General features: G+C 32.2%; 1 protein-coding gene across 8 annotated transcripts in view; it reads right to left on the reverse strand.

Moving 5' to 3' along the window:
- Nucleotides 1-15,778, reverse strand: part of LOC112005336 (TMV resistance protein N) — a 35,968-nt gene extending 20,190 nt beyond the window's left edge. For 3 of the 8 annotated variants that reach the window (XM_065770450.1, XM_065770449.1, XM_065770451.1), the window contains exons 1-5: nt 14,941-15,778; nt 9,364-10,489; nt 8,919-9,191; nt 8,004-8,807; nt 7,142-7,926 (exon numbers count right to left, since the gene is read on the reverse strand). In XM_065770450.1, coding sequence (XP_065626522.1) covers nt 7,142-7,926; nt 8,004-8,807; nt 8,919-9,191; nt 9,364-10,489; nt 14,941-15,440 — 3,488 coding nt within the window. In that variant the 5' untranslated portion in view covers nt 15,441-15,778. Of the gene's footprint in view, nt 290-1,799; nt 2,173-2,298; nt 2,623-2,745; nt 2,802-3,171; nt 4,059-4,104; nt 4,166-4,288; nt 4,359-5,051; nt 5,067-6,949; nt 6,979-7,141; nt 7,927-8,003; nt 8,808-8,918; nt 9,192-9,363; nt 10,490-14,940 lie in introns of those variants that run through there. The other 5 variants (XR_010627782.1, XR_010627783.1, XR_010627781.1 and 2 more) reach the window with 5 other exon arrangements.
- Between the last annotated feature and the right edge of the window lie 392 nt (nt 15,779-16,170).

Here is a 16,170-nt window from a genome sequence, read left to right on the forward strand (position 1 = left end):
GATTTAAAAGCACAGATCAACCAAACTTTTGTGCCTTGATTGGCAAGGAACACAACAAACAGCCATCTCATTGTTACAAGAATCTAAGCAAATTGCGGCAAACTTATGACTTCCAAAACAAGAATATCACTAAGAATTAAGAACCTCACAGGTCTTGACTTTATAAAAAACAATAGTTCTTGGACCTCCCTCTAGCAACCACACAGGTCTTGACTCTTGTCTTACAGTTTGATGGAGTGCCCAATATCTTCTTCTGAGCTTATTAGACCTCCATGAATGTCCGATTTCTCTGCAATTAAGATGGAAAATTTCAGAACCCCAAACTAATTTGCACATAACAGTATTCAAAATCAAACTTCATCTTCTCCAGTATTTGATACCATTCTGCAAGCATTAGGGGATGTAAAAAATCATGAATAAAATTTTACCACTCTACATCATACCCATGCTTTTATGCTTACATCAATCAGCATCTCTACCCCTACGCTAAAAACATCATACCCAGCCACCATCACACAAGCAACTGCCATTTCAACTTTTCCACCCTCTGCCACAAGGTGCTGCTAAGCTATGTGGAGAAAGGGTAGTATTGCTCAATCCCATTTAGCCTCTCTTGTAGGGGAACATGTATGATACAAAATACCAATTGACCAACAAGGTATTGGCACTAAACATTGAACATCAAGATTCCCTTAACTTTGGTTATGTATAGAAATTCAAATTCTACATGGAAGAAAGGCAAGGAAATCTATATCAGGGTTAGTTATATTTGACCATGGGAATAAAATTTTTCCTCTGAATGGTAGTGTAAAATGGTGAAGGACCTTTGTGACTAGTTCTATCACTCTTTGACCTTTGTGACTAGTTCTATCACTCTTTCTCTTCTATCTAGTATGTTTATCCATCAATAATAAACATAAGAATATACATTCATGTCAGTCATCAACAATAGAAATTTTAAAGAACAATATATAACGGAATAAAGATGTTATCTACTTTATTCTTGAAATATAAGAATAAACAATGCAATTTTTGTATAATTTGGTAATATCTCATAAAATTTTCTCTCACTTTGAGCAAAGAGCCTTCCTCTTACTTCATTTCACACAAATGGGAGGGAAAAGTTCAAAAACCTAAGAAAGAAAATTTAAAAATATGATAGACCAAAATCAAGTACGTTATAATCCTCACCAAATTAAGAAATCTGAAATGGGTTTTTGTGTTAGAACTTAGAATTGGATGAAATTGAAAGATCCACACCACCATCCAGGTATAAATCAGCTAAGAAACTTGTTTGAATTGCTAAAATAAGATTCTTTACTTTCATTTTTTTTCCTTGATACTTGAAACATTAAAATCAAACACTCACATAGATGTCATGCCATTAAATAAGGCAAACCCAGTCCCATTAATAAATAGTTGATCCATGATATTCCTTTCAAAAAATAAATGTGCAAAGGATCAAGAGAAGATAAATGACCCATATAGTATTTGAAAGACAAGCTAGAAAGATCATCTGAATGATGATGACAAAATCAGTCATTTATGATGATCAATTACAATTATCACCATCTAAACAAGAATTACAAAAAAGTTAAGAGCCATTCAAATGCAATAAATTGTAATCAAAATTATAAAGCATGTGATGCTTACAACTTCTATTGCACAATCAAATGCTAATTCTTGGTGTGTACTTTTGCTTTGCTCTTAAAGCAGTCACAAATGCATCTGTATTAGGTAGCCTTAAGCACCTTATCTCAACATGAAAACACTTGAACCAGCCATATTGATTCAACTAGTGGCTAGGAATCAACCCCTCCTATGGGAATTCATTGAGCGTTTTAAAATAATACTAGGATGTACAAAGCATTTAAACTAATAATGATTACATTTGTTCATTATAAAGTAAACTTTTATTTCAAAGTACTTTTATATAACGCACCAATATATAATCAAATAGCTTTCTTTTGTTTTGATGAGGCACCTCTCTCCAATCTTTGACTTGTAAAGGAACCATACTAATCCGCCTAACAAGGGCAGTACACTCCGATTTGAATACTATAGAGTATTTCCCTACTAGTCTTCCCTTTTTCCATATGATAGGGAACCTTTCCTTCGAAAAAAGTTTTGCAAGATTTAGATTCCGCGTAGCCCATCGCCCTTTCTTATTTCCTGTGTAGCCAAAAAAATATTGATAGACACATGTCAACTATAAATGGTTGCAAATATTAGAATGGAAATTATAGTGATTGAAAAGAACCTAAGAATTTTAATTAAAAAATGTATTTTTTTAGTTACCAACTCATGAGCCACCACTTTCACTTGTTCCAGACTCTTCTCTTGTAATTGCTCCATAATTTCTAGCAGTTTCAACCGACTCTTCTCTTGGAATAGCTCCATAATTTTTAGCACTTCTAGCTAACTCTTCCCTTTCAATAGCTCTATTTTTTCTAGCACTTCCATCTGACTCTTCTCTTGTAATTGCTCCATTCTTTCTAGGACTTCCAGTAGACTCTTCTCTTGCAATTGCTCCATTCTTTCTAGCACTTCTAGCCGACTGTTCTCTTGCAATAGCTCCATTGTTTCTAACACTTCTAGCCATAGGTATAATTCCTTCGCTAGCTGGATTTAAAAAAAAATCATCAAACCTATAACCAATTACATCATATCACATTGAAAATTTGTTCAGAATTGAGTATTGACTAAGAGTAATTTAGTCGTTTTGAATTCTGGTTAGGATTTGACCTCTTCTCATTGAATATGCTTCCACAGCTATCTAACAAGAATGAAGCATGACAGCCCTGCAATATAAACAACCTGTGTCAACCACACTAATCCATCATGATAGATAGAGTTCTTCTTATGAAAATGACACCAATTTTTTTCTACATCCAATTTTAGTAGGCTTTGTGTTATTGTCTAATGGTGAGTTTGTAATCACAATAGCTCAGTGATATTGTCTAATTCTCCAAAGTGTAGTACTATGGGCCTACTGCATATATGTATATTTAAATTATGCATACATGTATATGGTTTTAACACAATGCTGGTGGGACTACAAGAATTCTATCCGATTAATTGAATATTAATTAAAACTGCAGTAGCTAGTTCATTTGCATCATGGCCTTTCCTAGGACTTTTCCTTGCCACCTTTATTAAATTAGTTCTTACCTTTTTATCTCTTTCTCCATCATTTTCCCCACTGAAAACATCAATATGATACTAGTTAGTAATACTGTAATAAGCAGTAGGGGAAGATTGTATTGGTGGAACCGATACTTTTGGTTTTTGATTGAAGCAATTGAAAGTTGCACAGATTGAAAGAGAAGAGGACATATATAAATTATTTAATATAATTGCAAAAGTTAAGATAAAACAAGAGAAGAAGACGAATTTTTTGAAGGAAAGATAGTAATGCTTTAAGGAGGACGAGGGAAAACATGGACAAGGTCAAGATTGCCACATTATTTAGCTTAGCACTGCTTTCCAAATTGGCTTAACCAGGAGTAAAACAATGATAGATAGTGAATAAGAGATTTTGAGCTATTGTACCAGGCACATGTTAATTGTAAATATACTGTTAAGGCAGTTCATTAGTTAGAACCAACTTGTGAGCTGCATCAGAGGGATATATAGGAATGGTACATGTATGAAAGATTGGCAAGCAATAAGACTGAAGTTAGTTCTTTTCCATCTTCTTCTGGTTTCTCTTCTCAACCTCTTAAATTCTTCTTCTACTGGAGACTTGGCTATCTCGAATCAGACACTCAGAAACCTTATATAGATTAGGACCTTAACAAACAACTCAACAAGACATTTTAAAAATAAATATTATCCCATGCAAATCCACCATGCAATTATTTCATAACCTACACCCCTAAGAACAAATACATCAAATAAGAGCAAGATACTAAATAAGTAAACATACATTTGTCACAAAGAGACTAATCTATCAAAGTATATTTTGATAAAAGAACGACATCCTTCAAATAATCAAACAAGATGCTGGGATGGACATCAAATTTTATATAGGCATCTTGACCAATTTTGATTTAAGAATAATCCTCATAGATGCATACAACTGACAACCTGTAAATCACATACCTTTGAATTCGTATTTGACTTCTCCAAGCAAATGGAAAATATCAGGGTCACTTGGTTTCACCTATGGTGCACGAAAGTCAAAAGATCAGCGGAAAAACTATCTTGGAAGCCTTGTTAAAGCACCATGTCCAGTTTATTGTAGATAAAATTCATAAAAATTTCAAACATGGAAGCATGAAAATACCTTAGTCAAGTCCTGAAGCAGAGAAAGCTTAAGTATATTTTCCCAATTCTGTCAACGTCACTGTAGCTCCCTACAAATTCCATCAAATTATGCAAAATGGTTGGGATAGTCAGTAAGAAGGTAGATACACTATTTAATTTTATCCAATGAATTTGGCTGAAACACAATCTCTCTTTAATTAAGCTTTAAAAAGCATAGAAAATCTCAGTCCCAAGTCCCAACCCAATGAAGAACTAATTAGGTAACTCAAACATGCAACAACAATCAGGATGTTCCATTCCACCATCAACAGTTAATGCCTTAACTAACAAAAATCAAGACACAAAGGCCCCATCAGCAAGAAAGTATTTAATCAACAAATCTTTTCCTTGAGAATTAACTAAAGCAGATTTACTACCCTCAAGAATATAAATATAATGATCATGAACTGAGCTCACTCGGTCATTTGAAGGCCATTATATATAGGCCACTTCTCCTTAACCACAATTGTTATATTAGTCACTTTTCAACAAGAAATTATGTGCAAAACAAAAGATGCCTTTTTGTTATGTTATTAGCAAAGAGTATTTGTTTCTAAATTTACTTTGGATTTTCTGCAAGAACTCACAAAACATAGATATATAGCTCAAAAAATTCATAAAATAACCAACACACAAGACAAAGGTAAAAAGAACTATAAACTTGATCTGGTTCTCAGTTGTTAAACAATAATAATTGAACCATTCAAAGTATTGGTAATTTAAAAGATTAAAGAGCCACATACTAGTTATACTTGTTTTTTTGTTGCAAAGCAAGATTCAAACCTCAACCTTCCCCAACCACACCCCAGCCCACTTGACCTTTTCACCTCCTAAACTAGTGGCATGTGCATGCTTGCAGGTGGCCCAAAGTACTGAAAAAGTTTTATAGTCCTTCTAACATAACATTGACAAGTTCCCTTAAACTAGGTAGATGTCCATCACATGCACACGAGCAGGAATGAAAAAAGGCAGGACCATGACTATATGGCATTCAGGTTTGTTGAGATTGACATGAGACAGTCTTGTACAAAGAAACTGGGTGGACATCTTCAATTCTTCACTACTGAATTTCAACAGAATTCAAAGAACCATAATCATGACAAAAGCTGTAATTCATAAAACGACAGGTAGACACTAAGCCAAATGAAAAAGAAAATATTGGAAGGATATATATAATTATTTGGATTCTTATCTCTTACAAACCTTCTAAGATCAGCATTAAGTTTCAACCCTGTAATACCACTCTGTGGTTTGGCACTTGACTGATGTAAATTTAGAAGCATTTTACAGCCTAAGGGCTAAAATTTTGGATGTCACAACTAGATTTCTTAACTTGATCACATATCACCCATTAAACATATACTATAAACAATAAATTCTACACCAATAAGATTTAGCCAAGGACATGGGATTCTGAACAAAAATCAAATTACAGCAAGTTTAAAATTCCATGGATTGCTCATAGAATAGATAACATGTAAGCCCTAATTTTCACCAACCTATTCTTCTCACATCCAATTTTGGCATAGCATTTCAAATTCAATACTCTATTCAAGCAAAAATTCAAATAAAAACCACAGAATTCAAAATCCTCCAAGCGCTTTTAGATTCTCAGCCAAATATAGAGATTCTAAAATTGGAAAAAAAAAAAAAATCAACAGCACCAAGCTCTAACAGTTACATAATATAGATGAGAAAATGAGATTGCAAGCTAAAATAGAGAGAGAGTTTAGAACCTGTTTGCTCAAAAATTCAAATGAAATTGCTTTGTAAACTTCAAAAATTCAAGTCCAAAACAAATTGATTAGAAAATAAGGTTTTGAATTTTCTTGTTTTCCAATGGCAACAGCATGACTCGAAACTACTTTGAGAATTTAATTTAAAGCTTTAGAGACTCACTTTTAAGCACAAAAATTTAAGGGATAAAGATGTTTTGTCAGTAGGTACAGTTGTTATCTCAACACTGACAAAGTTGTGGTGTGACATCATCATTAATTCAAATATTCCTAATTAACAAAGAAAGAAACAAGCAAATAAATATGTGCTTCAATAATTCCTCAACCTCAACCAATTTAATATGAATAATATGAAGAAGTGAGCCCCATTCTCAAGGCAGGTTCTGCAGAAGAAAAGGCTTCTGGGGCCATCGCTTATTGCAAATTTTAATTTACATTTCTCCTGGAAATCAGTTCAATGCATCCTTGTCCAATGTCATTTATCTTTCAATAAATTTATGAACAATCTAAGTTATATTATTCAGTGAATCAACAAAAGCAAAGAAGCATCTATGAGAGTTAACAATATTAAAATTTAAAAACCCAGGAGAAAAGCAAAACTAAATAAGTAATCAAACAGAAATATTTTTGTAGAAATTTAAAATAAAACCTAAACAATTGGCCTGATGTGTAGCATAGGTCATCTAAGCAAACAGGTTCAATATCCTAAAGAAGCATTTCATTGAACAGTTGTGTGCTTGACTTGAATTTTAGTTTCGAACAATCAGTGAGCATGCTCATTATTTGGTAAAATTGTAGATTAGAAAATCTTACAAGAAGAAATTATGCACCAGAAGCAGACAAAAAGACAAATATTATAATAAATGAAAATCAAATTGCAAGGTGAAAAGAGATCTTAGGCCTACCAATTACTTCAATAGCAACAAGGCATCATCTGCATTGAAAAAGAAATAAAGAAATTAAATGCTTCTTGTATAAATAATAATTACATAGCCCAACAGTTTGATTTTGCAATTATTTACTTGAAACACAATATATACTTGAGCTATAATCCTATGAATAAGCCTTTAAATTTAGAGAAATAGAAAGAGGCAAACCTTCTCTTCAAAGTTGGATTACGACGTTGGAGAAGGATTGGTCTTGGTATCATCATTGAAAAGGCATTGGGGATTGAAGATGAACCCTGATCATGAAACCCATTGGTAATTCGCCGTTTCCAGGGTTTGGAGCTTGGTTTCCAGAGTCGGTATCGGATTCGAAGCCGTCCGAAGCTGGACAGGTAGTGTTTTTGGGGACATCTAGCATGGGTTGGTCGACGGTTTCTTTTCCGCAGTCGGCGTCGGATTCCAACACGGCCTGAATCTTCTTCCCCATTGTTGAAAGCACATTGATCCATAGATGAGGCAGGAGATATATTGGGTTTCTGAGGACAACATATGCATTCTACATAAATCCTCATCATATTTGGAGGAATAGGATGAGGATTTAATCTCTTGTCAAGTATAACCTCAATCTCAATGCGATTCTCTTCAGATTGATTTGATCCATACACTTTCCCATAAGTTAACCATACACTATCATAACTAACATCCTGAAAACATACGGTTTGTTTTTCACAACCATTGATGGAAACTGTAAGTGACCAAAAGCCACTTATATCGGTGTTCACAACATTTGATGGAAAAGCAATACAAACAACCAAATTTGAAAATTTGGGACCAACCAAGAATGATGCGGAATTTCCAACACTCTGATGATGGTTGAATTTGAACCACTTTGGAATCTCAATTTCTGGTAGTATAAGATAACCGTATAATCCAAGTTCATTGAATGTTGCAGCTTGAGCGATTGTATTTGGTAGAATCCCTAGAATTTCTCCAAACTGCAAGAAATTGAAGTTTAACATAAATTTTTTCTTTATAACTTAAACTTCAGAGAGAAAAAGAAAGAGAGAGATACCTGATTCAATAATCTGCTTGATGATCGTGTATCCAGCCGATTGCAATTCGTTGCATCCACATATCTTATAGATTGTGGAAGTCTCGGAATTTCCCGAAGCTTTTTGCAATCTTTAATTTCAAGTAGTTCTAATGTAGTAAATCTACTAATACTTTCTGGGATGGTAACAATACCAGTATGAGAAAGATACAAATTTGTCAATACTGGGAAGTAATCGGGCTGCATCCAAGAATCATCTAATTCAACTTTTCTCAAATGGATAAGATTCAGGCTTCTCAAGCACAGAAACCCAGTAGGTCCCGAAAAGTTAATAAAGGAATTGCACTCCAGTCTCAATTTGGCAGAAGGAATATCTTCTTCCTCCCGCGTTTGTAATTTATTGGCCCCAACTAGAAAATTCGTAAGCTTTTTGTTGTGCAGTAGGTATAAACTCTCAAGTCCAGTCAGATACAACAGTGATGAAGGCAATTCTCTAATACCACTCAATCTCAAATCCAATTGCTTTAGACAATTCATTTCTGGGTGAATATTGGGGAACTTCTCAAGCCTTGAGCAATCAACTAGATTAAAATATCTAAGAGATTTCAACATGAGCGTACTTGGAAGAATTTGAAGTTGTGAACAGCCCCCAAGATTCCATACTTTAAGCTTCTCAAGAAATCCAATGGACTCATGAACCTCAATTAAATTTTTACAATCGCCAAGATCCAATCTCTCTAAGTTTGGGCAGCACAAGTCAGGTAATATTGTAATGAATTCACTAGATTCTAGATTGATCATTTTCAAACATTCATACTGGAACCCCTATGAAAAATTTAGAAAAGAAAATCAAGAAACAAAAACAAAATTTATCTTCGACAGCTTTTAAAAATAACATTTAAAGAAATTAAAATTTATAAATACTAGTACTTATACCTGCTTGAATACATTCCCCAATATAATGTTAGACTTAGACATCTTGATTACAACAAGTTGTTGAGGAAGGCAACATTTGGAAGATAAGGATAGAGGAAATTCACGCCATTCAAGAAACCTTAACTCATCTGGAAGATATTCAAGTGCTTCACCAATATGTACATTGCCTACAAGAAATTTGAGATTTTTCATCCTCTTGAAAACTTTAGCTTTCAATGACACCTCTGTTTGTTCAGGTGAGAGCAACATTATGCTTCGAATTTTATTTGATCCCTGCTTAAGACAAAAAATTAGTCACACTTCATAATAGAATTCAACAAAAGTATAAAGATTTTGAAACTTTAAACAAAACATATATTGAGAAAATTATGTTTTGTTCAATATTGTAAAGGGAAAATCCAATAAAGAAATAGTTTGAAAAAATGGAGAAGCAGAGAATGTATACCATATTTCTAGTTAGTAATTTATGAGCATCCTCATAACGCCATATTCTACTACGCTGTTCAAGCTCTTTTGATTCTTGTTGAACAATTTCTCTACCCATTTGTTGTACCAAGTCATGCATTGACAAAGAGTCATACCGTGACACACCGTCATATTTCAAGGTTACGAGACACTTATCAATAAGATTTCCAATACCATAGTCTGGATATAACTTGCAAGAATCTAATATATTTGCAACATCTTCCTTGTTGTAACCCTTAAAAAAACATGCAATATCAAGAAAAATTTCCTTTTCAGTTTTATCCAATCCATCATAACTTATTTTTAGTATTTCGTGAATTTTTACATGTGGAATGTTTTTATACTTTTCTAATCCACTTTTCCATCTATGTATATTTTTTCCACGCAAATCAGAACCAATTATTTCTAAAGCTAATGGAAGGCCATTGGCATAACTTGTAATATGTTCTGCAAGTTCTAAACAATCTTCCCCATATTTACTTGTTTGGAAGGCATGCCGTTTGAAAAGTTCAAGAGCTTCACATTGACTCAATTCTGTAACCTCATATATTCGAGGATCTCTTGCCAAAATGGTTAGTACATGTTTGTCTCTTGTTGTTATAATTACTCTACTTCCGGAAGCAAACCAGTTACATTCTCCAAGCAAAGTTTCTACCTCTTTTGAGTCTTCCACATCATCAAGAATTAAAAGAACTTTTTTACTATGAAGTCTTTTCTTTATCAAATTGATACCTTCAAATACATTGTGCACCTTCAAATCTCTATCTCGTAAGATCTTAAAAAGAAGTGCCTCTTGTAGTTGAGTTATGCCATCAATTATTTTTGACATTTCTCTAACATTCTCTAAAAAACAGCTTCCTTCAAAACAATGAGCAATTCTGTTATAAACAGCTTTCGAGATCGTAGTCTTACCTATTCCCCCAATACCACAAATTCCTACCATGCAAACATCATTTGACTCCATATCTAAAAGCAATTCTACGGCCTCCGCTCGAATATCTATTCCAACTGGATGTTTAGCAACAAATAATGGCTCATGATTTGATTTAGTCCTTGATATCTCTTTTATAACTCTTTGGATAAACTCCGATTCAGATTCGGTGTAACTGCAAAGCATAGAGCATAAGAAAGATATAATGAGTTGGATTAGTTGTAAATATAAATATGAAGATGAACTAAATTCAATATGTCTAGTTTTGTGCATTGCAACTAACATATTGCTATTTAAATTAAGTGGCATTGAAATTCAAAAGATTAGGAAATATCATTAATTTTGGCACATTATTCTTCTTCTTTTGGCTAGAAAATTTGATCTAGGCTTTTAGCAAATGGTTGGATAGAAACTCCCTTTTAGTGATGAGGATTGAGGAGACCCACTTACTGGAAACTCATTTCTAATACTTGAATAAATGAGATTAAGAAATTTTGTAAAAAAATTGTCTAAAAATTAAATGGGAGAAACTCTTGAATTGTAACATTAACATTAAATTATTTTATTTCTACAATTTAATAGTAGAATATATGGTAAATGATTTTTTTTAAAGTATACTTTCAAAATTGGACGTTTAGTGTTTGTTTGGATTTGGCGTTTGCGTTTTCCAAATCTGTGTTTTTGGCTTTTTTTTCTTTTTTAGTCCAGCGCCTGTTGCATTGTTCATGGGATATGAACAGTGCAATCAGGCATATGAACAGTAACCAAAGCTCAAACAGTAACTTTATTTTTTTTTTTTTTATTGTTTTCAGTTTTCAGTTTTCAGTTTTCAATAAAATAAGCGGTATCCAAACGCACATTTAGTGGTCACAAAACCATTTAAAAGTTTCTAACTAATGAAAGAAGAAGAGTTGTCAGAATTATTTTTATTTTTTGAAAGAAAAGTTGTCTGAATATATAACATCATGTGAATTAAAATTATTCTATTTCTAGAATCTATCTATCTATACAAAATATATAATATAAAATTTGGGTCCCTACAATTGTTGGATACACATGATAGTGACACATGTCTCTTTGACAATGCATAAAACAATGACACATATCATCTTCTATGACTTCCTCCATCTATTATATATGATACTAGTGATTAACCAATGCGATGCACAGAAAAACTTTTAAGTTTTAAGTTTATACATTCAAATGTCATATGAAATTTTATTCTATATTAAAAATATAAATCCTCTATCCGTTTGAATTGCCATGTGTTAGATTTTTTTTTTTTCATTTTTAATTGTCTGAATATATAACATCATGTGAATTAAAATTATTCTATTTCTAGCATCTATCTATCTGTACATAATATATGATATAAAATTTGGGTCCCTACAATTGGTGGATACACATAATAGTGACACGTGTCTCTTTGACAATGCATAAAACAATGACACATATCATCTTTTGTAACTTCCTCCATCTATTATATATGATACTAGTGATTAACCAATGCGATTCACGGAAAACTTTTAAGTTTTAAATTTATACATTCAAATGTCATATGAAATTATATTCTATATCACAAATACAATCCTCTATCCGTTTGAATTGCCATGTGTTAGATTTTTTTTTCATTTTTAACTTTGTTTATTTTAGAAGGAAGGTCAAGTGAATACATGGCCAGTTGTGATTGTTGGAACAAAAAATGGCGGAAAAAAAAAAGAGTTAGTTAGAGGATTTATATTCCAATGTTGCATGCATAACTACTTGGATTGCATTTGTCTCGTACACCCTAAAGGAAAATAAAATAATTCTTTGTAATAACAATTTGACATTTAAATAGCAGATTTTACATCCAAAATAAGTTGATTTGTTTTCCATTTTTTTTATTTAGTTCAAGCTCCTAAGAAGATGGTCCATCAAAGATATACAACACTCCAACTAGTACTAAGGAGTAACATAAAATACTTAGATATGCAAACATTTAAGCAATTGTACCAAAAATCACTACTTTATCCGTGACTACCAAATACCCATTTTAAGAGCTTATGCTAAGTATATCACCATAGGTTCTTTATCAGTGACTATCAAATACCTATTACAAGAGCACATGTGCTAAGTATTTCACCTTAGCTTACCAAGAAAGCTAAGAGAGAAGCAAGAAATCTGATGGAAGGTTTTGAGACTGGGATGCAACAATAACAAAATTGCAAGTTGTAACACTAAAGATTTAGAGACTACTATGATATCAATATTGCTCTACAAATATTTATAAATCCACCATTTTGTTCAAAATAAAAAGAAACACCCAAGCTTATTTTTTTTATCAAATCTAAGTCAGTTAACAATGAGAAATTCAACAACAATGATGGCCAAATAAAGCAGCTCAAACAATCAAAAGTTAGTTAACAATTACACAAGTCAATACATTGGAAAATTAGAGAGAGAAAAAAACAGAAACAACATGCAAATTCTAGATGCAAGAATTCAAAAAAGAAAAAGGAAAAAGATCAAAAGGAAAAAAGATTAGATCATCATATTGCCAACTTAACTTCAAAATTCTTTGAAAAACACAATCCATGTCTTCTCAAAATGGTGATTGTAATTTTGTGGAGAAAAGTCAATATCAAACCAAAATGATTTGTTGTGGATGATGGGGTGGATTGTAATTAGAATGTTCATGGGTAGATACAACATTGAAAAGCTTAAATGAATAATCGTTGTGTGAGAGAAAAAGAGAGATAAAGTTGTGAAAAATTGAAAATTGGGATGGAAACAAATATAATTAGCGGTGGATAAGATGAAGAGGTATAGAGGGCATCTCTGGGTTGGAGATTTGAGGGCAACAGTTTTGTTTTATTTATCATTTTTTATTTGTAGTGTTAATAATAGTTTAGGTTTTGTTTTTTTTTTTTTTTTTTTTTTTTTAAGAAGTAACAATAGTTTAGTTGAGGAAGAGAAAGTGAACCGTAATGGAAGCGAATTTAAAGAAAAGGTGCAACCGAAATCATAAAAGAAAAGCAAGACTAATAGTCTGTACTAAGGCACAAAAAAACTCACAGCCTATTTACCACAAATGCATAAGGCTCCCTGTAATTATATTATAGGACAGAAAATTGTAATTTGTAAATAATGATATACTCCTTTTAAATTTTGTATTCATTAAGGCAATTAACAGGTCATCTTAAAAATTAAAAGGTAAAACTAAAAGCAATTTGAAGAGGGGTGTCATATTGGTGGAATTTTTGGTGCTCATTTTAGGATTTTTTTTAGTGCTTATATTGATTAATGGTTGTCACAGTGTCACCCCTTAATTCCAAGCAAACTGCTAAAAGGTCTGAATAGCTTTTTAGGCAAAAGACGTTTTCCTTTAGAAGAGAAGCAAAAAGACCTTAATAGTTAATCCACCTTATTGATTTGTTTATTTGCTTCATTATTATTTTTTATTTCTTCTTAAATCCCAGGATGAAAAATATTTTCTGAGCATAATATTTATTTAGCATCCAATAGTAAATTATAAAACAGTTACGTATCAAGTAATTATAGACCATATACATGCACTTTTGGATTTTAACCCATTGATTTTTCAATTTAGTTACCGGATGACTATAAAATATTGCCTATTATTAAGTACAATAACTATAAATCTAATCTAATATCATACAATTCAATCTTCTAATTTATCTGAGACCTTACACCACATATTTTGTCTTAACACCTATTATTACGATATGCAATGAAGAGTTAAGTGTGTTACTCGTGCACTATGTTACTACCACAACGTGAAGTTCACTGATGTAGCAATAAGGTAGATTTATTAATTTTAAATAAAAGAAGTTTGATGGAAGAAATTTTTGTTTATTAAGTATAATATGACCATTGATTATTTTATCTGTTTAATTTTCAATTGTTAATATATATATATATATATATATATGGTATTCTTATATTGATGAAGTGTGTGATACATAGAAAAATCGTGAAAGATGTTAACATAAAAGTGATCACCAAAATCTGGTGCTGAAAGGAAGTGTACTTAGTGATAGGTTAATGGGTTGGGAACGGTAAATGCAAATGCCAAAGTTCGGCAAGAAAGGAAGGTGCATGTGATAATAATTATACTTTCTCAAAAACTAATAAAATATGATAGAAACAATACTTTCGTTAGCAGTCATAACAAAATCATTAAAAGCTTAAAACCAATATAACAACACAGAGTTGTCATAATTGATAACATTATACAAGTTAAAATTATTCTAATTCTACTATTAACCTTTATAGCTTAACTACCTTAGTATTTAGATTTTAGAATATAAAGAAATTATTCAATCCTCTTGAAAGACCACATCAACAATACTTAGTGGTCTTTTCATCTAATAGTATTGTGCCTTGTGATAATTTATTGACTAAGATCCTTGGCATCAACCCAATTTTAAAAATATAATAATTTATTAAAAATAAAATAAAAAATAAAAGCCTTCCCTTTCACCTTTATCGTCCCTACCATCTTGCTCCACCACCATTCCCATCTTTAATGTTAGCAATGATGACATAATTTATAAATAGAAAAACACTAAAAGTTTGTACTTAATAAAAGCACACCAAAATAGTCATTAATTAAATACTTACCTATCATTGTAAGGAAATCCAGACAAATTAGCTGTTTCAGTTAAAGTTTTCCTCCACCTCTGAACCTTTTCTATGTTATCTTTGAATTTTTCTTCATGTTCAGCTAGTGCAATCCCAAATTCTCCATCTTGTTTACGTATTTCTGATGGGCTTACCTTGTAAAAAATTGGAAAAACTAATTGGCCATTACTCCTACACTCAAAAATCTTGACGAGTTCATTCAAGCACCAAGTAGAAGATGCAAATTTTTTAGAGAATATAACAATCGAAATCAGTGACGATTCAATGGCTTTAACAAGTTCCATTGAAATTTCTTCTCCCTTCTGAAGACTATCATCGATGAAGGTGTCAAAACCCTGGTCACGCAGAGCCTTATATAAATGGCTTGTAAAATTATTACGAGTATCTTCACCTCGAAAACTCAAGAAGACATCATAGTCCCATCGGTGGGTAGACGAAGAAGAAGAAGAAGAGTCTCCTTTGTTGGTCAAGAAAGCCATTGATATGATCTGTTGACTGAAGATTGAGAAGATGAAAAAAGAAGAGCAGAATGTAAGAAAGATCAAAGATGTGATGAAATTAACAGGAATGATAAGAGATGAATGAAAGCTCGCAATTCGAGTGGAGGTACACGGATGAGTTGAGGGTACTAAATTTGAAAGGTTTTGAGTACGTACGTTTGATTGGGAAATTTCACGAAAGAATGATGATTTGCAACAAGTGTACTAGAATTGAATCTCAGATAGGAAAAATCAAACTGGAAATATGGAATTGATAGGGAAAAAGAGAAGTAGTGCGTGCTCACTACAATATGAAATAAGAAAGGATGGCTAATAGTGGCTCCTTTTCACAATATATATATATATATATATTCTATTCAAAAGATAGTGATTCCTTTTTATTTTTAATAATAATAATAATATAGTGGCTATAAAGTGTCAATTGACTCATGACTTAATGGTGCGTGGTTGGAATTTTCCTTATTGCAATTTTCCACCGACGGTGTTCTACACGTTCTGCAATTTTCCACAAAGATAGAAAGTGGGAATCTTTTTTCTTTTCTTTTTTTTGACAATGCACATTCATGTGCAAACATCTTTATCACTGTAGCTTCTTAGTTCTGTCCTTGAGCTTAAAAAATAAATAAATAAATAAAATAAAATAAAAAAGAGAGAGAGAGAGAGAGAGAGTACTCTCTCTCGCAATTTTTTTTTTTTTTTTCTTTCTTTT

The sequence above is a fragment of the Quercus suber genome, unplaced genomic scaffold (genome assembly GCF_002906115.3).
Source record: "Quercus suber isolate HL8 unplaced genomic scaffold, Cork oak 2.0 scaffold_31, whole genome shotgun sequence".
In the NCBI taxonomy this organism is placed as follows: domain Eukaryota; kingdom Viridiplantae; phylum Streptophyta; class Magnoliopsida; order Fagales; family Fagaceae; genus Quercus; species Quercus suber.